This window comes from Corvus moneduloides, chromosome 3 (assembly GCF_009650955.1).
Source record: "Corvus moneduloides isolate bCorMon1 chromosome 3, bCorMon1.pri, whole genome shotgun sequence".
Lineage (NCBI taxonomy): Eukaryota > Metazoa > Chordata > Aves > Passeriformes > Corvidae > Corvus > Corvus moneduloides.
In genome coordinates this window covers 108,959,450-108,982,522 of record NC_045478.1, presented here as the reverse complement: position 1 = coordinate 108,982,522, position 23,073 = coordinate 108,959,450, and the positions used below count along the sequence as shown (strand labels likewise).

At 44.0% G+C, this 23,073-nt stretch overlaps 1 protein-coding gene across 3 annotated transcripts in view; it reads right to left on the bottom strand.

Annotated features, from left to right (window-relative positions):
• The window catches only part of SUSD4 (sushi domain containing 4), a 72,323-nt gene extending 53,980 nt beyond the window's left edge, over positions 1–18,343 (bottom strand). For 2 of the 3 annotated variants that reach the window (XR_004239088.1, XM_032103410.1), the window contains exons 1-2: positions 18,104–18,218; positions 17,752–17,907 (exon numbers count right to left, since the gene is read on the bottom strand). Coding sequence is in view for 2 of the 3 variants with exons in the window: in XM_032103410.1 (XP_031959301.1) it covers positions 17,752–17,872 (121 nt within the window). In the remaining variant the exon portion in view is untranslated. Of the gene's footprint in view, positions 1–17,751; positions 17,908–18,103; positions 18,219–18,278 lie in introns of those variants that run through there. The other variant, XM_032103408.1, reaches the window with a different exon arrangement.
• Between the last annotated feature and the right edge of the window lie 4,730 nt (positions 18,344–23,073).

Genomic DNA, 23,073 nt, shown 5'->3' with positions numbered 1-23,073 from the left:
AGCAAGATTCATTAATGGTCTAACAAGAGGTGAAACCACTCACAGAACACAGTTGGTTTTGGTAGCAAGGGACACATGACCTTACCCAGAGGCCGTGGGAGAGGTTCTCAATTCAGAGTCAGAAGCCAGATTCAAAAGCAGGGAGACAACACTAAGGGCCACTGCTGTTCAAAGGGCAAGAGGATGCAGGCGCTGCCCTTGTTGAGCAGGCCCCAGGTCTGTGAGCAGGGCTGCAGACAGAGTAAAGCAGAACTGAACAGTGTGGCTGAAGAGGAGTCCTCTCATGGGCTCAGCTAAGGGCATCAGGCTCTGTAGTTCCAGTTCTTAACATATATCCAGTTAGAAACCTCTTCAGCTTAGGTCATTCAACTCGTAGCGTATACAGCATTATCTACTGACAAATAACCTTTACAACATCTAAGCACAGGAGAACATCTACTAAAAACCCATCAGATTTAATATTTTTCCTGCTTGCAGCTGATTCACTATGTGACTTGAACTTTATATTTAAATCCAGTGTGTGTGTGTACAGTATGTCTCTTGGTATTTGCTTTGGTTTTTTAAAAATGTTGTTAAGAGAAAAATGTTCTGCTGTACAAGCCAAAGATGCTGCACACAGTAAGCTACTGTCAGTCTTAAAATACATACTAACTCTTCAACTGCTCCATTGCATAAATAGGTATTTAGAGGCTGTTTAAAAGCAGATTATTTATGTAACAGTTCATAATAAATCCTGTAGCAACACTACCATTTTCATACAAATTTGTACTGAATGCCTTTTAAAAATACTCCTTTTGTCTAATATACTTACACAAAGGTAAAAGAGTTCAGAAAACAAAGTATTATTGAGCTGTGCAGTTTTCAATATACATCAACTTCAATTTTTGAATATACTGGGTCAGATTCAGCTGTGTCCTACGTCCAGAGCTGTCAGAATATTCTATAATTAGTATTTCCTGCCTTTGCAGAACACTGGGCAGATGGTCATGTTTTAAAGAGATTTCAGTACAGCGGCCAGAAGTCCCCACTAATGGTGCCATGTGACTGAGGTGTCTTAGGCCAGGGTCCAGTTTCAAAAAATGGTACAAAATCACAACTTCCATGGACTCTTACTAGAAATTTGGGATAAATCACCTCTGAAAATGAAGTCCTTCAATTAAATCAGTGGTCTCCAGTGCCTTTTATTTTTACATTAATAACATTTGATCTTGAAATGCCACCTCATGTGTCAGGGCTCAGCCCCAAGCAAAGATTTCTCATTAAATGGGAAAATAAATGCTTAGAGGACAAACTCTGGAACCTAAAAGAAATTCAAGCCATCAGCTGTGCAAATCAACTGGAGTCATAATCAAGCCTTCAGAGAGACCTAGGGTCTCCCCTGTTCAGTTTTATAAGTTACAGCATCAAGTAGGGCAGAAATTTTTTTTTGTGGAGGCATCAGCCTGCTACAGCTGAAGTCTCTTGAACAGAAGTAACAATTTCTAAACTGGCATTAAGGTAAAGAAAATTGGAAAGTCAGCTAGATTTTGTATTTTCAAATGCTTTCAATATATCTCTAGAAGTATGATCCTAAATGGTTCATCCATGGGACAGTCTGTGCAGAGCTTGGAGTTGGACTTCCACAATCCTTGTGGGCCCCTTCCAACTCAGGATATTCTACAATAAGAAATTGTTCCCTGAAAGTTTAGAAACTGAATTTCTCTACTTAATTGTGACATTTTACTTCTGATGCAGAACTCCTGTGGTCCTCACTGAACCAGGTAACATTCATAAAATACACAGGGAGGCCACAGCAGCCTTGTGTGACAACCGGTGCTAAATGTAAAACTTCCAGGGACAGCAGAACAATTCCCTCTCCTTGCTGATTCAGCACCAGCTTTTCCTTCAATACTGACAGCAATTACTGGGAATTAGTGTCAAGTGGCCTAGGGCTGTGAGACAGACAGGTATCCCACAAGAGCATGGTTAAGAGAACCTCCAGGTGAAAGGAGCCTCAGATTTGGAGCTAACAAGTGCTGACCTACTGAAGGAAGAAGGATCGATGATCAAGTACAAATCTCTGTCGTACTCAGCCTCCTTGAATATACAACCATTCAATATTAATTTGCCCTTTTTTTACAAGCTGACATTTCAACCCCCTGCTCCTATTTCTGGCTGCATAACTTTGCATCCTGTGTTCCCCATGTATAAAGAACAGGATTCTTGTGTACAAGTATATTTTTTCCTCCAGCAACGCATAAAGGAGTGGGTGTTCACATATGTGTAGGGCATATGTGTGAGCATTCACCCACATTAACACTTTTGGGTTGTCAGTGGATAGGTCTGTGTGCAAGTAATCATAAGACAGGTTGAGACACAACACGGAAATCTGTCCCATCTGCAAAATTGAGTCAATCATGTGCTGTCAGCAGAGATTTAGCTCACAAAAGCTTGAGTCTTACAACATGTTATTGACTTAAAGGCCATGCTGATAAAGAAAATGGTATAAATTAAGCCGTTTCTCACCACAGTATTACATCCTTTATTTAAATGTCTAACAGAGGAACAAGCAAACAAAAAACACAGCTGTCCAAAAATGTCAGGTCTGTAATTCAGTGACCACTGCTAAAACCAAGGGGACTGGGATTCTTTGGGCAACTCGCCTTACACACGTCAGGGATACTATCTGGGTTTTTTTTACCTGCGAGCTCAGGGTTTTTTGCATCCAAACAGTGTATTGCAGTTGACACAATTTCTTCTCTCTGAAGAGCAGAGAGAACAGAAGTCTTCTGAGTTGTGCTTCTCTGCTCAGGGGATCTGAGGAAGCAGGGAGAACAGATGGGCAAAGTACCACGTGCAAAATCATCTCTGAACCCAGCAAGTCACTCAACAGAAGATCTAGAAGGGACCCTTCAGCTGTCACTTTCCCAGAGGTATCACACAACATTTTTGAGGCTGGGCTTTTGTTTTGTTTTTTTTGTTTTTGTTTTTTTTTTAATCACAGGCATTTTAATATATTAAGCTGAAAATGAGAATATCTGTGGGACTTTTGGTACTGACAGCATTCAGTTAGTCTAAGCAACCAAAAGGCTCTATCCACTGGGCTGCAAATTAAGACCTTCCAGGAAAGGGCTAGGACTCCAGAGCTGCCCAATTCTGCTACACAGAAATCACTACAATGAGCACGGGGAGGGTACAGCTGAGTTCTGTTCCCACCATGGCATTTTACTTCCTGAGTCTGGGTAGCTCCTCACAAGAAAAAGGATTTACATCCCAGCAGCATTTACCACCCACAGACCCTGACAGATTTAGCAAGAGATACAGTGATTCAGTACACAGAGGGTGGATTAAAAATAGTGACGTTGTGGCTAAGTTGCCTCCACTGTGTCTCTAAACACTGACAGCCCCAAAGCAGCCACTTTTGACACTTGAAAACGACCTGTGCTATTGGAATTGTGTGTCCACACACCAAGGTCATGAAGCATCTCCTGGACAGGGGAGGCAATGAGGCCAGAAAAAAGAAAAATCTGGCCAAAAAACCTGATTGTACAGATAGTTACTGAACAAAACCACTACTTCCTACTCTATGCATTACAGCTTTAAAAACAAATGAGTCAAGAAGGCAAGTGGAGAGAGCAGGACAGCACAAACTCAGTAGCATCACTGTGCCCCAGGACACAATAAAATGGATAGAGAAGAGCTCAAATATACAGAGACTGTTCTACTTCCACTATCTGCAATCAGTATGTTTGTTCTGGGATAAAACAAACATCCACAATCAATACTGAAGGAATGCTGGACTGTGCCTCATATACTTGAGCAACTGATCAAGAAATAATTCATCCCTGTGCAAATCTTACCCTTGTAAGTCTGCCAAGGTCAGTGTCACTTTAGGTTATCAGCTGTTGGAAGTGCTGGCTAAGTTAAACTGCCTAGAGCAAGCTTTAAACTTACATACCCAACTTCTTTGACAAAATGTCTGTGTCTTACTTTATCTGAATTTGCAATCCCCTGATAATGCAAGGCACATTCTTCCCCTGTACTCCTTATTCTCTGCCCTAACTTCCCTTTTTGGCTCAGATAAGTCTTCCGCACGTAGCAGACCGAGACTTCACTACAGAGAACGTACAAACGTCACTCAGTTGATATTCACCATATGTCCTCCTTAAGACATAATTCAAATTAGATTTAAATCCTGATAACGTGGTTTATTTCCATTAAAAGGTTGCTGTATGTGCAGTTTCCCAAAGTACATTCTTTTTTCTTAAACTTACCAGAAAACCAGTAATCTCCTTGTCAAGTATGCTCCATCATCATTATGAGCAACAGATTAGGACCCAAACCCCACTATTCAGTAACCTGAATGCAGGATTTTGCTTTGGTCACAGTCTTAGCAAGTGTCCCAAAGGCAGTAGCACCTCTCTGTTTACCCTGTACCTTAACAGTAGGTCAGGCCCTTTGTTTCACCAAAAGTTTATGGACTTTAAGATTATTTCAATGCTTAAGCTATTTCTAAAGCAGTTCTTAAACTCCAAAGTCACTTCACTGCTTTTTTAAGGTGTAAACATTTTTTCCCTCAAATCTGACAGTATCACCACTCAGCTTTAGTTAGAAATTCAATGCTAGAAACTGGAACTGCTTGGGTGCAACAGAGGATTTTAATGACCAGGTATTCCCCAGGTAACCCTGGCAGGAGCACAGAGGCCATGCAGCCTGGTAGGCTTTGCAGCACTCCATGAGATTAGGAACAAAAGCTTTCAGAAATCAGAGCACTTTTGCAAACTGAATCTGGATCAGTTATTCCATGGGAAAATGTGATTTTTCCTTTATTATACCAGTACTACCAAATGTCTCACCTCCAAAAATTATTAACATACAATAATTAGCACTCTAAAGGAAAATGGAGGAAATATTTATACTTTGAATAGCACAAACCAAATTCACAGACTTCTGTGTTGCTGTTTCAGTTAAATCAGTCACATTTTCTACTTTGGCTATTTCCAGCAAAAATTCAAGTTGCAAAGTCTCTGTCCTATGCCAGGGCTTGTACAGAACCAGAAGAGCAGAGAGCCATTCTCTCAAGGAATGAACCTATCATGAATAGAAACCAAACAGATGCATGGCATCTTGGAGAAGTCTGGTTAAAAACAGAAAGATGAACACTAAACCTCTCAGCAATATCAGATTGTTCAACAAAAGGCACAGCTGGTATGGAAAGATGAACCTTTGCTCCACTGTCTCCCCTTCAGAGCTAAAAATAATAGTGAGTCATGCCAGTAGCAGTGTTGCTATTTAGCTTTACAAATTCAGGTCATTAGGCTTGGATGTACAGAATCACTCCCTTCCAACCACAGATCATATGAACTGATAGTAAGGAACACTCAGGACTGAGCACTGACCAGCCCTTGCTTTCAAAACCCACAAAAATAGCATAGAACAAACCAAATGAATACAGTCCAGTTCAATAAGAGAGTCAAGACTGAAACTACCATTACAACTAGGAAGAAAAGGGAAGCTTTAAATAAAGCTCTGAATAATACATCCCTCGACTACCTTTTTCCCCATCCAGCACATCCCTGTCTCATTTTTCTGTCTCTTATTTTTTTGTATTTCTGATCAAGGCAAATGGTTAAAAAGTGTGCGTGAAGACATTTTTTAAAAGCTAGCTGATCTAGACAGCAGAGAGACCAGATGATCTGGAGAAGGCTGAATGGGAGCCAAATTATAAAAAGAGACATATTAAACATTTTTAAATTGCCTTGTAACTTCCCAGAGAATCTCCCAGAAAAGGCACTAGTCCACCTGTTCATTTTATTTTCAGGTAAGTACTTTTAAAAATAGGTCAGAGGAAGAGATAAGTATGGACTGGCAAGGATGTAAAGGAGAAAGAATGAGTGGTCTTCAGACGCTGAGAGGAGAGGCTGCACATCAAACCAGAAGGATCAGCATCATCTTGTGTTCCAGAAAAAGCAGATTTTCCTCATCCCTGCATGTAAATTGAGGGGGGCATTGTTTTAGAACTGTTTCATGAGGCCAAATCTCTTCATCACATAAAAACTCTTCTCACCCCTATGTCCTCCATTCCCAAGGTCAAGTGTAGGAGGTAATACAGAGGATCCAGATTTGCTCTTGTAGGAAATTTGGCAGTGCTCCTGGTGACCAGAGTCCCCACGGCCTGAATGACTGCCTTGAGCAAGATAGGAAATTCAGAGGAGAAATGGAAAGCTGATGAATAGGAAAATCCCTACATCATCCTATTTCCAAACACGTTCAGATCAGGGAAAAACCAGCAAATGGATTTCCAAGCTAACAAACAGCAGTCTCATGTTAACATTCACAGTAAGCTGCCAGTCCCATTGGCTCCTGAAACCCTGCTGCAGCTCCCTGCACTGCCTTGGGTTTGTACTTCAGAGGAGATTTTACGATAACAGAACCACTTGAAAGCAAGGACAGAAAATATCAGCATATGGAAAATATTTTTTCTAACAATGTATCTATATACGCACTACCAAAGGACTTTTTCCTCTCCAATAAAACCAAAGAATTAAACTGAGATTAAGTATGGCAAAAAGGGGTCCTAAACAGCAAATGCTAAGATGACTACAGAGTCACAACTGGGAGCTGCCACATTGTTCCTCTGGAAAAAAAATAATTTTCAGATCAGATTTATAAAATATATAAAAACTCAGATTTATAACTGTTTTCCCTGAAAGTCTGCATTTTTAAATCACAGCTTTAAACAGGCCAGGATGGCAAATGTCATGAATCATTTACCTGTGATACTAATGCACTGCAGCAAAACCTCCAGTTGACATACTTCTGAGCTATTCTAAATGAGAGCCCCCTTACATTTATTAATATTCTAATAACACTGGCATTCTAAAAAAAAGTTTAAAGTACTCTTTTTTTCAGCCCTGTAACCTTGGCCTGCTCACATACTGACTTCTTGAGCTGCACAGATCTACCTGCTCAGAGGTTTCTCAGACAGCCTATTGGAAGAACCAAGAAAACTCTTCCACATGCAGAACCCAGGGTTAAAAAGCACACCTATTAGCAGCATCCAAGAACACGCCTCCTAGTACATCAAGGCTACTGCAGAAAGGCATCTTTCATCTTGGTTTTGACAAAATTCCTCTCTCCACAGCGAACGCAATTTATCTGACGGACTTCTTTGAAATGAGGAATGAAGTCCGTCTCTGTAACGTTACTGAATATGAAATAAAAATGAAATAGAATCTAAATATACCCAACTCTATCCCGCTCTCCATCCCTCACATGACTCCAGTATCACTCTTGTGCCTAAACAAAGCATTAGAGGCAGCACTCATCCATTTCTCAGTGTAAAAGGCAACCTTGTAAATGTTAAGAGCAAGCGTAAGAACCTTGGAATGTCTGTCAATGAGAGGAGCATATTTTTCGCCGTTTCACTGCTGGGTGGTTGGGTTTTTTTAGTTTCTTACTCTTATTCAGCATATATGCATACATCTACTTATCTTCCTCCCTACCCATGCAGCTATCCTTAAGATTAATAAGGGGCATGCTAAGTGCATCAGTGCATGGCTGCATGCAAAGACAGCTACGTACCCCTTCCTTCATCCCTCCTTTATAACCAGATGCCCCTTCCTACAATTTCTTCCACTGGCACCTCTTATGGTCACTGTGCAGAGGTGTGTCCCATCATGACCTAATTTCCAAGAGATCATGGGTATAATGGAGTTGGGCTTCATAAATGCACATTGTGCAATCATTCATATATTTTATCTGGTGAATATTTTCACTGGGATTTTCCCTTTGTACTAAAACGACCAGCCTAGTCTTCAAAAAAATCAGTCTAGACTGTACCTTTCTTGTGCTGGTCTCCAAGACAGACACAGTGGAGAAGGGCAGCAGTGACAGATGATGCACAAGCTACCAGCAGGGAAGGACTCTGCTAGACTTGAAAGCTGGATTCTTCCATCTGGGCAAACATTTCTGAGCGTCAAAAGAGAAGGGGGCAAGGCCTGAAACAACAGCCTTGCTTTCAGGGACATGAATCCCATAGCACAGAGAGAGGGGGAGGTTTAAAATGTGAGTACTGTGCTGTCACAACCATGTCACCCCTCCAGCTCACCCGTGCAACTCCAGATGGTATTAATTTGGAATTATGTCTAATGAAAAGAGAGGCTGCAGCCCCCATACTTCTTCACTGTCCCCAGAGAAGAACCTCAGGCCTTGGAGAACAGAAAGGAGTGCAGAGAAGAGAGCATGTGATTGTATGAGTCAGCAATGGGAAGAACTGCCCAGGATGATCATTTGTGAACCCAAGGAGAGGTAGGGCAGGATTGTGGATGCAGCAGTGTGGTGCTCCCTCAGAACGGCTGCGACTGTACTTTTTGGGCGTATGTTGCCCCTTCAGAGGGGAGAAGAGTGTTCTGCACTTTACAAGATCAAGACAAATGTCTGTGTATTTTCATTTTTACTATTGCTCATGATAACACCATTTTATCTTAATTCCTTCAAGATTACTGCAAAGCTGGTAATTGCAATCAAGCTATTTTATAAGTCCAATTTATAGGAGACCAAATTATTTATTATTTATTTGCAGTTCTAAGTGGATCATTTGTGTTTTCTCTGAGTAAGATGATGTGTACAAAATATCCCTAAAAATGTCAACTAAGTGGAGAGATACAGAAAAAATGCCTCTCTGTCTCATAAGTACCCATGGCTTTCAGAATACAAATCATTCTTACACAAACACAGCAATAGCATGGTAGGCTTCCACAGAGTATTAGAAATACATAAAAAAACCACACTGCATGCCATTAAGTTCTTACAGCTAAAAGATTTACCCAAGCCAAGTAGTGCTGTTGACTTCAGTTCCCACACCATCACAGACCTCCTCTTACTAATTCAGCTCTTAGTGCTGCTCCAAATCTAACTTCCATTCTAGTTTAACCAAGCAACTCTGCCCCACACTCTCTCTAATATCCCCCACCTCTCCCCCTGCCATTCCTGAATGACACAATCTTTCTGGATACCCACAATTAGCAACCATTTCACTGGAAATGGGAATTCAGGCACTGGGGGTGACAGCTGTTAAGCAGCTGCTTATAAAAATTCCAGTTAAAATTGTTTGTTTGCAAACACACATGGAAGTCTTAAGCTATTGACTGGCTTTTGTGTGGATCTAATCTATTACCACGGGGCTGCTCAGTATATACAACTTCACTCAGTCTACAGAAGTAAAATACAAATTCACTTGGGTGCAATTTACTGCGGCAATAACCATACTGTTTACATCATGATCAAGTACAAAGAGTTGGTCTAATATCCCCAAGGAGAACAGACTGTGTAAATAAGCATCTTTTATGGGAGGGCTCTCAGATTTATTCCTGATGCTCTCCAATTGTGACTTTGGAAAATCCTTGCAAGCCCTCCTGAACTAGCAAAGCAAACCTGACCTTTCTGATAGCTGCTGGTAAGATATCAGATCTCGTGTTAAATACAAACTTAGCTACACTAAACCAGAAAAATGGAAGTTCCACCATCAAGAATCACAACAGCTCCTTCTGCGCTGGCAGCGACACATGAACATCAGGCCATTACAGCTAAACCTCAGCTCCCTGCCTGTTAATTCATCCAAAACTTTTCAAAGACACTTTGCCGGACTGGGGCAGTCTGGATTCTTCCAGCCTGACCTAGGAAAGTGACAGGAGCAGCCAGGATGGCCCAAGACACAGCACTGGTTGATTTGCACTGACAGGCAGCACAGTGGAGGAAGTAATGCTTGGGAATCCGACACCAGAGACAGAAATGCTCTGAGTCCTGTGTTACAGAAATGATGATTTGAGTTGGACTTGACAAAAACATTTTTAATGGTTAAGACAACGAAGCACTGGGATAGACTGTAGAGTTTCCAACCTAAAGTCTCAGATGGTAACATGCCTGAGGTAAATGTGTGACTCCTGTGTTCTGGGCAGGAGGATAAACTAGAGGTGCTTCTGAGCTTTTTCACTCCTATTTCTGTGACCCTGCTCTCAAGTGTGCTGTCCCGTGCTTTGAAAGATGGAAATGAAATTTCTGTTCCATAGTTTTTTTTACTGTACACACTCACTGGTGCTAATGACAGAAGTGAGAGCAGGACCCTGTGCTTACAGGCTTCTTTTTCTGAGCATCTTCTCCCTCCCAGCAGGTATGGCAGCTTTTCCCTTGAATCTGTATGGTGTTCTCCAGCCTCTTGACAGCTAAACAGCTATGAGTTCTGCTGCCTTTCTGCAGTACCAAAAAAGATCTGAAGGCTTTGCATTTTCAAGACAACCTCCTCTTTTTAGCATGTTCTCTTGGTCTCCAGAATGGGAGTCCAGTGATATAACGATTCCTCTGGTTCATGTGCATGCCATATCCCATTTTTTCTTTAACAATGTACAAGACAGTTTATTTTTAGGCTATTATCTCATTATATCCTCAATAACCCAACTTCTACATAATCTAACCCTTAGTAACATAACCTGTATTCTTCCTCAGGCTGTTGTAAGCTCTGTTTCCTCTTTTCAGTTTCCAGATTTTGTAAATTTCTACTAGTTGCAGAATTTGGCTTTACACAGAAACTCTGCTGCATCCTTAGCCCTGCTTCACCATGCGCAGAAAGGATCAAGCGACCAGACCTGTTTCATCCTTCTGTGTCCTCTGCATTACATCTTAGGTTTTCATGAGCAAACATTTGCAAGATGAACCCATATTTTTATGGGAGCACATTACACATCCACTGATTCCTAAAGTGGGATGGGAGTATAAGGCAACGGCACTCGTGCCACAGCCTGCACGGAGCTGCCTGATCATGCAATGATCTTCTCCTCTCTAACTGTTCAAGTATGCTAGAATTAATTTAAAATCACACACAATATTTCTCTAATGTTGCCCTTTCGTGCAAACTGTGATGATGAACCAAACGACTGAGCAAGGCAGAAATACCCTTCCTGTTAATATGGGCTTTACACCATGAGAAACCTGCATAATACCATTTTTGGGGGCTCTACCCTAACTCATAACACTTTTTTTTGTTGTTATTCTGAAGATGTTTTTGGTGTCTGGAAAAATGCCATGTGCTATCTCAGACATAAAGGAGTCAGGCAAATAAACTACACTGGAAAAACTCTCTCTGTGATTTGCTTAAGTAGCAATTTAAGTGAATAGGAAATCAGCTGCTCATCTCAATTAGATGACAGTCACAGCCAAAAAATCCTATTATAGAGGCCATTATTATAAAAATGTGGGTTAGGAATTTCCCTAAATTCTATTTACAGAAGAAAGTGCCGGATGAAGATCCAAAGGATCTCTTCCCTGTCTATGGCAACATTTGTTTCTTACGTGAAATGTGTCTTCAAGACATTTAATCTTTCTAAAGTCATTTCTCCATCTACAAAGGGACATAATAAAACTTATGTTCCTTTATAAAGTGCTTTAAACACCATGGATGAGAAGAGCTAAATGAAAAAAAAGTGACATTTTTATTACTATTAAGCTACCACAAGCAAGAATATTTGTCAAAATTGTGAGTTTAATGAGATATGTTTATCAAAAGTAAGTAGGGACGCTGGCAGAAAAGCTCCTATACTCCTTTCTAAAGTTGGTCAAACTGACAAAATAAATTAATACAGAAATGTTCCTGATAAATTCTGGAACCACCCTAGCTAAAAAAAGGTTGGTACAATCTCTTAAGAACAAGCACAAGAGCAGCCCAGGATGGACACTACTCATAAAAGATTCTAGGGTAACAAATGTGGAAACACATTTCCCCCACAGGATCTCAGGGAGCACAGATGGCACCACCAAACCCTTCCACTGTTTACAGTACATGGAGAAAGAAACATCCCGACTCGGATAAATCCTATCAGCAGCCCAGCTGTTCAGGAAAAGCCATTGGGAACCCCTTCTCAGAAGCAGGAGGCCAAACTTGGTGTCAACAGAAGCAATGGGGTAACACAGTCAGATAGAAGGTGAATGTGGACACCAAAAACTGGTGTTATAAACCACACCACTGTGAGAATTAATAGATGTAACGCCCATAATTGGCTTCATAATGCTCTGCTCGTGCCACCTCGAAGGAAGTGGCTGTGGAGATACAAAAACCAAGTGAGGAGATGCCCGTTTCACAGTTAAATTGCTGAATTTGGTAAGATACTTGTACCTTCAGTCCTCTTCATATGTTAGCAAAGCAAAATTTTCCACTTAGTGAATCAAATTGTACACACTACACCGCTTTATCCCTCGAGCTCATTTTCTCATTCTAAGCAATGCTCACCAGTAAGTGTAGCCCAGGCTTCATTCACATTTGCACCGGCACACAGCAAATACGAATTCAGGCCACACTTTGTTGTCCTTCTCCTGCCTAAAACCTCATGAAAATGCACAGCACAAGTGCAAGGTTTCCTACTTCTAATAATGTGTATTTTGTTATAAAAATAAATGAACTGCAATCATAGGTAGACAATATTTGGGAAAAAAATTGAGTACATGATCAATGCTGTAGAAAAAAATCTATAAGAATCTGTAAAAGTTAAAAAAGATAGCATCCTTCTTGTTCTGGTAAGAATATTTAATTATTAAACCCCACAAATACCAACAACAAAAATCATGAATATTAAAGAACCTTCTACTTTGGTAAAGCTCAGTTTATACTTTGCTAAAACTCCTATTTCTCATTCCGGTAACATTTTCTTTGGGAGGTTCTCAAACTCCCTCATAACACGCCCACAAAATACATCGCTCATCTACTTTACAGATGAGAAAATCAAGCAAAGCATAATTAATTAATTAATTCTCCTAAAGTTGTAATCATCCCTAATATAGAGATCAAAGATACTCTATTGCAATCCTGGGAGTAAGGGAGCAAAGCAGAGACGCAAAGTTAACCTCAGTCTCCAAATGGCACAGCACATCAGTGATAAAGCTCCTTCTTGCAGAGTGCTAAGAAACTGGTTTAATATTAATCTATCAAATATGCCCACCTCTCTCAAGTGGATGTGCCACTAAGACAAATTATGAACTGCCATCCTCTGATGTCACCGGCCTTGCCACTTTGCAATCAGAACAGCACCGGAACGGTACTTAACTCCTGAGAACAGAGGTTGCACGAGGTACATCTGGCACTGAGATCCTGTCACAGTGGGAAGAATCTCTTCCTTCCAAAACACTGAGCTTCTCCAATAAACTGGAGGTTAGAAACAATCCTGCAAAATAACTGATGGTTTCATCAAATGTACAGGGAACTCGAGGCTGAAATGTCTATTTTGCTTGACAAGCGAAGCAGACGCACTGAGATGGAGACAGTAACATACATTAACTACAGACTTAGTGAGAGGGTATCAGAAAACATTCTGAGTTTTCAGAAAGCCTTCTTTATAATCCCAAAATCACATGTAAGGCAGTTATGGCAAATCTTTGGCTGGCTTTTCTTGCCAGAAACAACTGCAGGTTACCAAAAAGTCAGCCCTATCGTAGGCCTGCATCATCAGCACACACAAAAACTTGTATTACTCCAGGGAAACAAGTCCACCATCCTCAGAACCCTGAGGAATGTGTTTTTAATGGTCACTGCATCCAAAGTCAGTGGTTACCATAACCAAGGCATAACCAAAATTTCAATCAAATGCAATACAATCACAGAGCAGTAACAATTCAGCCTTGGTACAGAAAAAGAAGCCCACCACTAATCTCCATGGAATCACTAAAATTCAATATATTTGAAGGTTTCACAACATGCCAGATTTCCTTACCATCATACACGATGTACTTCCCAGTTTAAAAGCACCAGCAATGTGCAGGGATGTTGCCTGCAGAACACGCAGCCAGGGAAACACCACAAATTGACTGCAATGCCAAAAAAAGCAGCAACACGGAATAGGAAGATCTGGCCAGGTAACAACCCTGCAGGACCACGCCTGGGAGCTACAGGGAACCAGAAGCTGAATATAACCCAGCAGCATCCCACATGACAACACAGATACCCTGGATGTCTGAGCAGGAGCAGAGCTCTAAGGCACAGGCAAATATTCCTCAGCTCTGTTTCAGTGCCAGTGAGGTGCATTCCACAGGAAAGTGGTTCCATGAGAGCAAGCTCATGGTCTGAATAACCAGCAATCCAGAAAGCACGACAAAATCTTGGGAAAAGTTCAGAGAAACTGGAGCCATCCAGGCTTTGGAGGAACTGGAGTGTGCATTTCTGCAGAGGAAGATCAAAGAGATGGAACAGAACAAGAAAACCAGCCAGAAAGCTGACCCTGCTCGAGGCCAGGAGGCAAGACAACGTCATGGCCCCCTCCAAGCCTGTGGTGATGTGTGCTGCAGCCCTGAGATTCCCCAATGGGCCCAGCAGAAGAACACAGTTCACCCAACTGACCCATGACAACAAAGCAGACACACACCCAAGTCATGTCTGAATAGAAGACCACATAACAAACCTCAAAATCAGAAGCTTACTGAACTCTTTTTCTGCCTCTCCTTCTAGATTTCATCATCCTCCACTATTTTAATATAGTTTCAAGTATTTGAAATAGATTTAAAAATTTATTGTTACAGCTATTATCTCCATACTACTGATTTCACAGTGAATGCTGTAGAACACCTTAAAACTCCAAAGGAAGTTGTCATCAGCTCCATCCACTATGCATTTCATTTCTCCTCACACCAGCCTTCCCAGCATGCTCCTACTTCATCTCTTTTTTCTGTCCCCTCTTATGAGGACCAGCTGAGGGAGCTGGGGAGGCTCAGCCTGGAGAAAAGGAGGCTGAGGAAGGACCTTATCATTCATTACAACCACCTGAAAGGAGGATGTAGCCAGGTAGGGGATGGTCTCCTTCCCCTGGTAACAACCAATAGGACAGGAGGAAATGGCCTCAAGTTGCACCAGAGGAGGTTTCGATTGGATAGCAGAAAAAATTTCTTCACCAGAAGGGAGGTCAAGCACTGGAACAGGCTGCCCAGGGAGGTGGATGAGTCAACCACCCTTGGGGTATTTAAAAGACATGTAGATGTGGCACTTGGGCCCACGGTTCAGTGGTGGGCTTGGCAGTGCTGGGTTAACACTTCAGCTTGATGATCTTAAAGGTCTTTTCCAACCTAAATGATTCTGTGATTCTGAAAACAAAAATGTTTAGATGAAAGCCACAAGCTGAAGTATGAGAGATACACTTTATCCTCCCTATCAGCACAGTTTTAAATACATCAGGGAGGACTGAGGGATATTGATAGCTGAAAGGTCTGCTCATTTGAGTTGACTTCTACAGCACATTTTTTCGCTAGATCCACTTTTGCGAAAGTCAAAGTGTAATAAACAAAGTTACTCTCTGTAGAGTTATTGACAGGAAAAAAAAGAGTTATAAGTAGTATTGATTTGGGGTGAAATGGTAGAACGTGACAATCAATAGAGCTTAGTCAGATATAAAATAGAAGGAGTCACACAAGTCATGACAGGATTATTACAGGAGACAAATCCTGGTATCAGCCAAGGAAGGGAAGAAGCTGTAAATGGGATCCAAAATGTAAACTGTGGATTACTTTATAGAAAAATAACCCTAAACTATTTATTTTAATGTTTTAATATGGGAGGTAGTTTTTATTTCTGCATATTGTCAGTGTTGTTTTTCTAAAGCTTTTGAAACAAATTCTTTCCACCTCCATAGTATTTTCATTAAATGTCATCAAAGCTCTTTTCAAATCTCTGAGAGAAGTATGATTATCCTTATTTAACAGATAATGAGAAGATAGAAAGAGGCTGGGGCTACATTTTCCAAACTAGTCAGTAATGCCGCGTGCCTTGTGTCTAAATACACAAATCCATAAAATGAGAGTCCTACAGAAACAATATTTTCAAAGTCCTAAGAAATCACAACTTTGGTCAACAGCTGCTTACAAGTTCCCAGACTCTGGGTCACAGGCTGGGGAGCCAAAAGCTGAGCCCTCACAGCAAACACAGCAAGCTGTGTAAGCACAGTGAGCTTGCTCACATATACAACAGAGCCTAAAATAGGGATGCTAATTCACAGTCCTCTGTTCTAATTACAAAGCTCATTATTTTTACCACTCGAATGACTCAGGGTGAAGGGAACCCAATAACCACAATATTCTACCACATGAAAGGACTGTACATTTGCTGGGATTTACACAGTGCCTACCTTCTGAGCACAGCCACACTGGAAAATAATAGCAATAGTCAGAACAGCAATGAATGCTTTTCACCGCTGATTATGCCCATGCACAATCGTTCAGTGCATTGCCTTTTCCTAGACACTGGACCAAAAAAAACCCCAAATTATTGAAAGATATTAAAATGCCTTACAAATGAAATTTGATACAGAATTAGTTACACTACCAAGGTGAAAGGCAGCAGCATTAATAATGATCAACATCGCACAACAATTTATTGCAGGCTATGATGAAAACTATTCCATTTGAGGGAGATATAAGCCATATTTTGAAAAACCTCTTGCACTAATCAGCTAAATAAATGCTGACAATCAAACCGTGGGATATGCGGAGCCTCGGGGAGGAGGGGGCCTTGGAACAGCTTCATTTTTATGAATGGAGCCATAAGAAGGAGGTTAGAGAAGGACAGGAGCACACACAACTCCAATCCCAAGAAAGGCACAGGACAGGCTGAATAGCACCACCACACTGAAACATGAACTGGCCAGGAAATCAAGGGTTACACAGTTGGAATAAAATAATTTTTTTTTTTAAAGCCATTAATTTCTAAAGAGGGATATGTACTGACTGCAATAGTTTAAAAGCTTGTTTAGCTGGAATCACATTTGCAGTCACAGGATTTCTATTGGAAAATGGCATTATTGTCTCCAGAGGGAAAACTAGGACTGAATCACATCAGGAGGAGGATGGACAAGATGACCTTTTGAAGTCTTCTTCAGCCGTAGTCCTGTAAATCCATATTCAGTGACAGAAAACACATCTGGATTGGAGCTGCTGGGGCTTAGGCATTCAAATCAGAAAATTTTGGCATAAGTCTTTGGCATGAGAAGAAGCCCAAGCAATTTTTATATTGGGCTCTGTCTGCCATTAGTGATGCGATTCAATCATAAAATGGCTTATTCCCCCAACACAAACATGTAATACCATGCCAGAGTAGGAACATGAAGCTGCTCTCATTATCACAGCTAAGTTCATTTTACAGCAAAGCAGTTTACTTTAAGACTTTTCCAGTAATCCAAGTCTAATTACGGAATCAATTTAAAACAATTTTGTAATTAAAAGTACCTGCTGAAAATATCTCACAGGCTCAGTAATTTAAATGATAGTGTTAAAAATGTAATTAAAATTAAAAAGGCCAAATGAGGCTGGGTCGCTCCTCCACTAGGAGAGTGCTGAAGGACGTTGCATTTGCAGACCCGAATCGCCAGCTTCCTCCCCAAATTCCTGCTTTTCCCAGCTGCATGGGGATTTCGCACTAAGAGTCATCCAAGAGATGTCTGAGCGGACCGCGGCGGGGCAAGGCTTTTTTGTTTTCTAATTTTAAAAATCACGCTGTTTCAAAATGAAGCTGTACTTAGAGAGAGCCAGTGCTCCCTAGCCGGGGCCGGGGTGAGGCTCCCTCCTGCCGGGGGTCCCCGCGCAGGGTGCCAAAGGCTGCGCGCCCCCGCGCAGGGGTGCGGTGGGGAGCGCAGGGGGGGAACTTTCCCCGCTCCCCCCGGGTCGGGGCTGCGGGGGCGGCTGGGGAGGGGGTGCCGCGGGCCGGGCGGAGGAGGGGACCGGGGACGGGGCCGGGGCCCCTCACTCACTCACCGCCCGCCGCCAGCCCCGGGCCGAGGCTCAGCGCCAACTGCAGCCACAGCGCCGCGGCCAGCGCCCGCCGCCGCGCCGCCGGGAGGGCACCGCCGCCGCTCGCCTGCTTCCCATGACACATCTTCTGCCCGCCAGAGGCATCCGGTTCGCCGCCACCTGCAACGAGAGAGCCGCTCCGCCTCGCCGCTGCCCGGGGCTCCGCGCCGGCTCCGCGGGTCGCCCCCGCCGCCCCCGCCACCCGCGGCGCGGCTGCCCCCGCGCCGCCCCCCGCCAGCCCCGGGACGCGCTCCCGCCCGCCCCGCCGCCCTCCCGACCCCGCGGCTCCCCCGGCCGTGCCCCCCGCCGCCGCTACCTGCGGGGGCCCCCCCGCCAGAGCCGGCGGTACCTCCGCGGCTGCTGCCGCCGCCTCCGCCGCTGCGGCTCGGCAGCCTGCCGGGGCCGGGCGGAGCGCACACGCACACACTCGCACACACTCGCACACCACACGCGCACACAGGGACGCGCACACCGCAGCCGGCCGGCCCTACCTGGGAGCGGGGCAGCGGCAGCCGCAGCGCGCACCTGCCCGGCCCGCCCGCCCGGCCGGCGCGGAGCGGAGGCGCGGGGAGCCGTGCGCGGCGGGAGCGCGGGCAGCCCCGGCGCGCCGAGCACGCATGGCAGCCGCGGGCACGGCTGCGCCGCCGCTCCGCGCTGTCCCGCCCGGGCACCCCGCGGCAGCCCGGCCCGGAGGGGCACCCGATGCCCCGCGCCGGGGGGCGCCCCAACACTGCCAAGGGCAGGGGAAGGCGAAGTTAAGGCTTCGCTCCCGGTAGTTTCTGCTCGTTTTCACCTCAAACGGGGTTTCGTGGTGCGCAGCTCTGACGGAGCATCTTTGGAATGTCCTGTGCTTCGTCACGTAGGCAGAACGTTAGACATGAGACACAGTTCAGCAGCGCTGGTGGCAGTGCCACATCTTTCACAGTTTTTGGGAGTGGGAAGGTGTATTCCTGAGCACTCGCTCCCGTCAGCTGCCATTGGGGAAAGGCAGGACGCCTGGGCCTGCCGACTGGAGCAATTTGCTGTTAGGAATCAGCATCCAGCTCTATTTAGTGAATCTGTGAAATTCACTACCACGAATCACTGAATCAGAGACACTGTCTCCTGGCTCCCGCAGCTGTGGTAGCTCTGTGTTTCCTGGTGCCATTTCCAGTGTGCTGTTAGGGGTATTGCCCCTTTGCCCACAACTAGGCACTGCAGCTCTTCCCTTGCTCAGAGGTAGCAGAGGGTGCCCTCGAGCTGAAGAGGACTCTGTTAAGCAGATTAAGGTATTTGGCGCACTCCTGGGACGCAGCAAGGGGAACAAAACCAGGGACAAGGGATGACACATTTGTAATGAAACATACCTAGGCTCAATGCAAACACAGACCCAAAGGTACGTGGGATCCTATTAACATCACGTGGAAATAGCACATTCCGATGCTTTGAAGTTAATAGTAAACACTGGTAAAGTTGGAGTTCTTTTCAAGTGTCTCAGCTACCTGATGCTGTCTCCTCCAAGTTAAAACTTAAGGCTCTTCAGGAGGGATTTTAGTTCAAATCATGTACCAGTTCAAAGGCCAGTGTAAGAAGCATAGCTCTTTATCTACCCTGGAGAAAATGGGCATCTCACAGCGAAATGCAGGTATTTTGCTAAGAATGGGGAAGTATGTGGCCAATTTTCAGCGAAGAGAATGTATTATTTCTGAAATACCTTTGCTGCTCCTTTTAAACAGGGAAATTTGGAAACTATAGAACTTTTTCGCCGAGCATCATTTCCTGATCAGGTAAGTTTTCACGTCCCCAGCCAGCCCAAAGAGGGAGTTCAGGTCAGTAACAGCCCTCTTAAGCTGTGCAAATACAGCACAGGCACAGTTACATTATAGAGATGTTCTTCAGAGGCAGTAAGCCATTGACTATTAACAAGTGGCAGGACAGAGCAATAATGCAGCGATTCCTGTTGTCTGTAGTAAGAGGATGTTTATGTTACTGGTTTGGTAGCTTTGATTTTTGAAATCAAAATAGCAAAAGATAATGTCCTGAGCAATCTGACATTATTCCTGTTCTCCATCAATTAAAATGCAAAGTGCTGGATGCAATGTCTACTTTCAGTGTGGATGGAGCACCCAGATACACCCTTCTGAGGAGGAAGAGGCAAATGAACTAACGTCTGTCAGTGTTGATAGGAACTACTTATCCCTTGTTTCTGCCATTTACTCCTATCCCCACGTGTGCAGCTGCACCTCGGACACCATCCAGCCTGAGGAAGGACAAGTGAGTACTCCAGGCACCTGTCAGCCACCTCACGTGAGTAGGAGCACCACCACTTCAAACAGCACCAGGAAATCAAGGTTTGCTTGTGCAGCAGCTCTTCTTCAAAATCTTAATGAACTGTAACAATTCACCTCTTACTGAGCAGGGCATGTATGTAGGATGCAAGGAGGTGGCAGTGGCTGAAGGGGCTGGGGGGATGCCCCCCCCCCCCCCCCATTTGATGAAGGAATTAATTTAGCGGGGATTCCTATTAGCCAAGAGCAGGGAAGGGCTCCTGCAGCCCAGGAAAGCTGGGCTAAACTGAGTGAGGAGCAGCAAAAGCTGGAGAAGGATGAAGCCTGAGGCAACCCCGACCACAGAGTGGCAGAGGGGAAGGAGCTGCTTCGCTTTGGCTTGGGCTTTGTTTCTGGAAGAGATGGATGGATGGATTGCCTGAAGGGCTACAACCGCTCTGTGACCAAATCTGACATCTGTAATCAATTTTAGTGCATCCTCCTGAGCTGAAGTGGGGCCAGAGCAGTGATCAGTGGGCTGGACCTGAAGCTCTGAGCTGCTGCTACATAGCACAGGCTGCAAAATATGGGAGGATTTGTCCCCTGGTTATCCCACCAGTGTTTCAAGGCCACAGATGTCATGATTTCTGTGCCTTCCTACACTTGGCTGCCCCTCCACTACTTTTTTTAGGCAAGTTCCAGATGAGCCTCAGACCTGTGGGGACTAACCCTGAATTGCATCTGGTGGGGATAAACCCTCCCTGGTGCTGGTGCAGGCGGGCTGGAAACAAGTCAGAGAGATTATGTGACATTGTTTTGCTTCATATGTACTCACAAAGTTGCTTCCATCTCCCTGCACTGCTTCTGCAGCTAAAAATGCCACCCCTCAGAATGAGGATGAAAAGTGCCAGTGCTCATCTGCACCCTCCAGACTCAGGTTCCTGTTGTTTGGGCCCAGGAACATCGAGGTGGTGCTGGGAGCGGGGAGAGATCATGTCTTCCTCATGGCAGGTTGTGGGTGCTGCCATGTGGTGAGAGGTGTTCCTGGCCAGCTTCGCTCTCCTTGGAGGGAGAGGCTTCAGCTCTGCTCCAGCTGGTGCACACAGTCGGCTCCTGGCTGCTTGTAGCAAGTGCAGGGTGGGCATCCCAGCCAGATTCTGGCTGGCTGTGGGCTTACAGCTTATCTTCTCCTGGGGTTTTGTAATCACCTTCATGAATAAACAATTGTGTGTATAACTCCTGTAGTTGCAGGATTTTAGTTTAGTCTTGCCATACACATTCATCTGCTTCATTCTCTTATTTTTATCTTCTCATGTGCACTCTTTTATTTGATAATCTTATTCCAAGGCCTGTACTGGGTAAAAAGCTAGATTGAAAAATTCGGTTAAATGCATCCAACCCAAAAAGTGGCCCCTCACTCCAAGAGCAGTAACATTGACTCTGCTCAGGACTAGGAATATGAAGGCCATGCCCACCCTACACAGCATTTACCCTGAATCCTTAATACAAAATAATAATTTTCTCTCAGTGTGAAGGTGAGGAAGTGTCTTTTGAAACATCCAAGGCAATGTGAGAGTCCATGGCATCACCAGTCCAAGTGGTGCCCTTGCAACATGAACCTGTGTTGCACAGCTACTGCCATGGCACATGAAAGTGCTTGAGAATGCTCAGAAACCAGGACAAAAGTGGGACGACAGGAGCAGCCAAATCTGCTGTAGTCTCGTTGACACTGCTCACTGGGAAGGTGTGTGGACTAAATTATTTCCAGAACTGCCAACAGGTATTGTTTCAAAAGGGAACAAATTCATTCACTCCAAAAAAGAGCTAGGGAATGAATGAGCTCACTCAGTCCTCCACCATCCTGACAGGAAAGGGAGGAGAATTGGGGAGAAAAGAGAAGATGTTCATGGGTTGAGATCAGAACAGTTTAATAATTGAGATAAGAACAGTTTAATAATTGAAACAAAGTAAAATATAGCAAGAATACTAATGATAATAGTAATTAGAATTAAAAGGATGGACACAGAGAGAGAGGAAAAAGCCCCAAGAGAAACAAGTGATGCACAACACAGTTGCTCACCACACTCTGACTGATGCCCAGTAAGAATTGGTCCCTCCTGGCCAATTCCCCCCAGTTTATGTCCTGAGCATGAGTCTCTGTGGTGTGCAATATCCCTTTGGCCAGCTCAAGTCAGCTGTCCTGCCTGTGCTCCCTCATGGCTTCTTGTGCAGCTCCTCGCTGGCAAAGTATGGGAGACAGAAAAGTCTTGATTTAGAGTAAGCACTACTCAGCAACAACTAAAACATCAGTGTGTTGTCAACACTGTTCTCATACTGAACCCAGAACACTGCACTTACCAGCCACTAAGAAGAAAATCAGCTCTATCCCAGCCAAAACAAGGACACTGTGGTAAGAGTCAGCTGGAAAGGAAGCTTTGAGGTCCAAATTCTTGGGCTACCTAACATTCTGGTCCGCCTCAGTGCATGAGTGGTCATGGGCATCTTTAATTTTCTAGCAAAATGTAACCCAAAATATTGGGTATTGGATTAATCGGTTGGGGGTTTTAATTATCACATTAAGATAATCATTCTCCATGATTTATCTGCTCGAAAACAAGGCCAGAAGGGATTGTCCTGATGATGTGGCTGCTGGGTAGGCAAGTTTCATCCTTAAACTGGACTCCAGAAAGGGTGAAAATGAAGTGGTGAGGATTGTAGCTGAGGGTCATGAGAGAATTTTTCTGTGGCAGTGTGAGACTGTAAAAAAAAAAGACCCCAAGGCATGTTAGTGACAGTCAAATGAGTAAAGGGGTGGTCAGTCCTTGGGGAAAAGAACAGCTTAACACAGAAGACTGCAAGTAACAATTTTAAAATATAAAATGGCAATGACTGGCATTGAGAGTTGGCTGCAGAGCATCATTCCAGGCTGAAAGTACATATTGTTGCAAAACATCCTCCAGACCTCCTGGCCACAGACCAGCTTCCCATTTCATCGGCCACAAGGAAGAGCTGTTGCCTCGAGCTCACAGGTATCATGCTG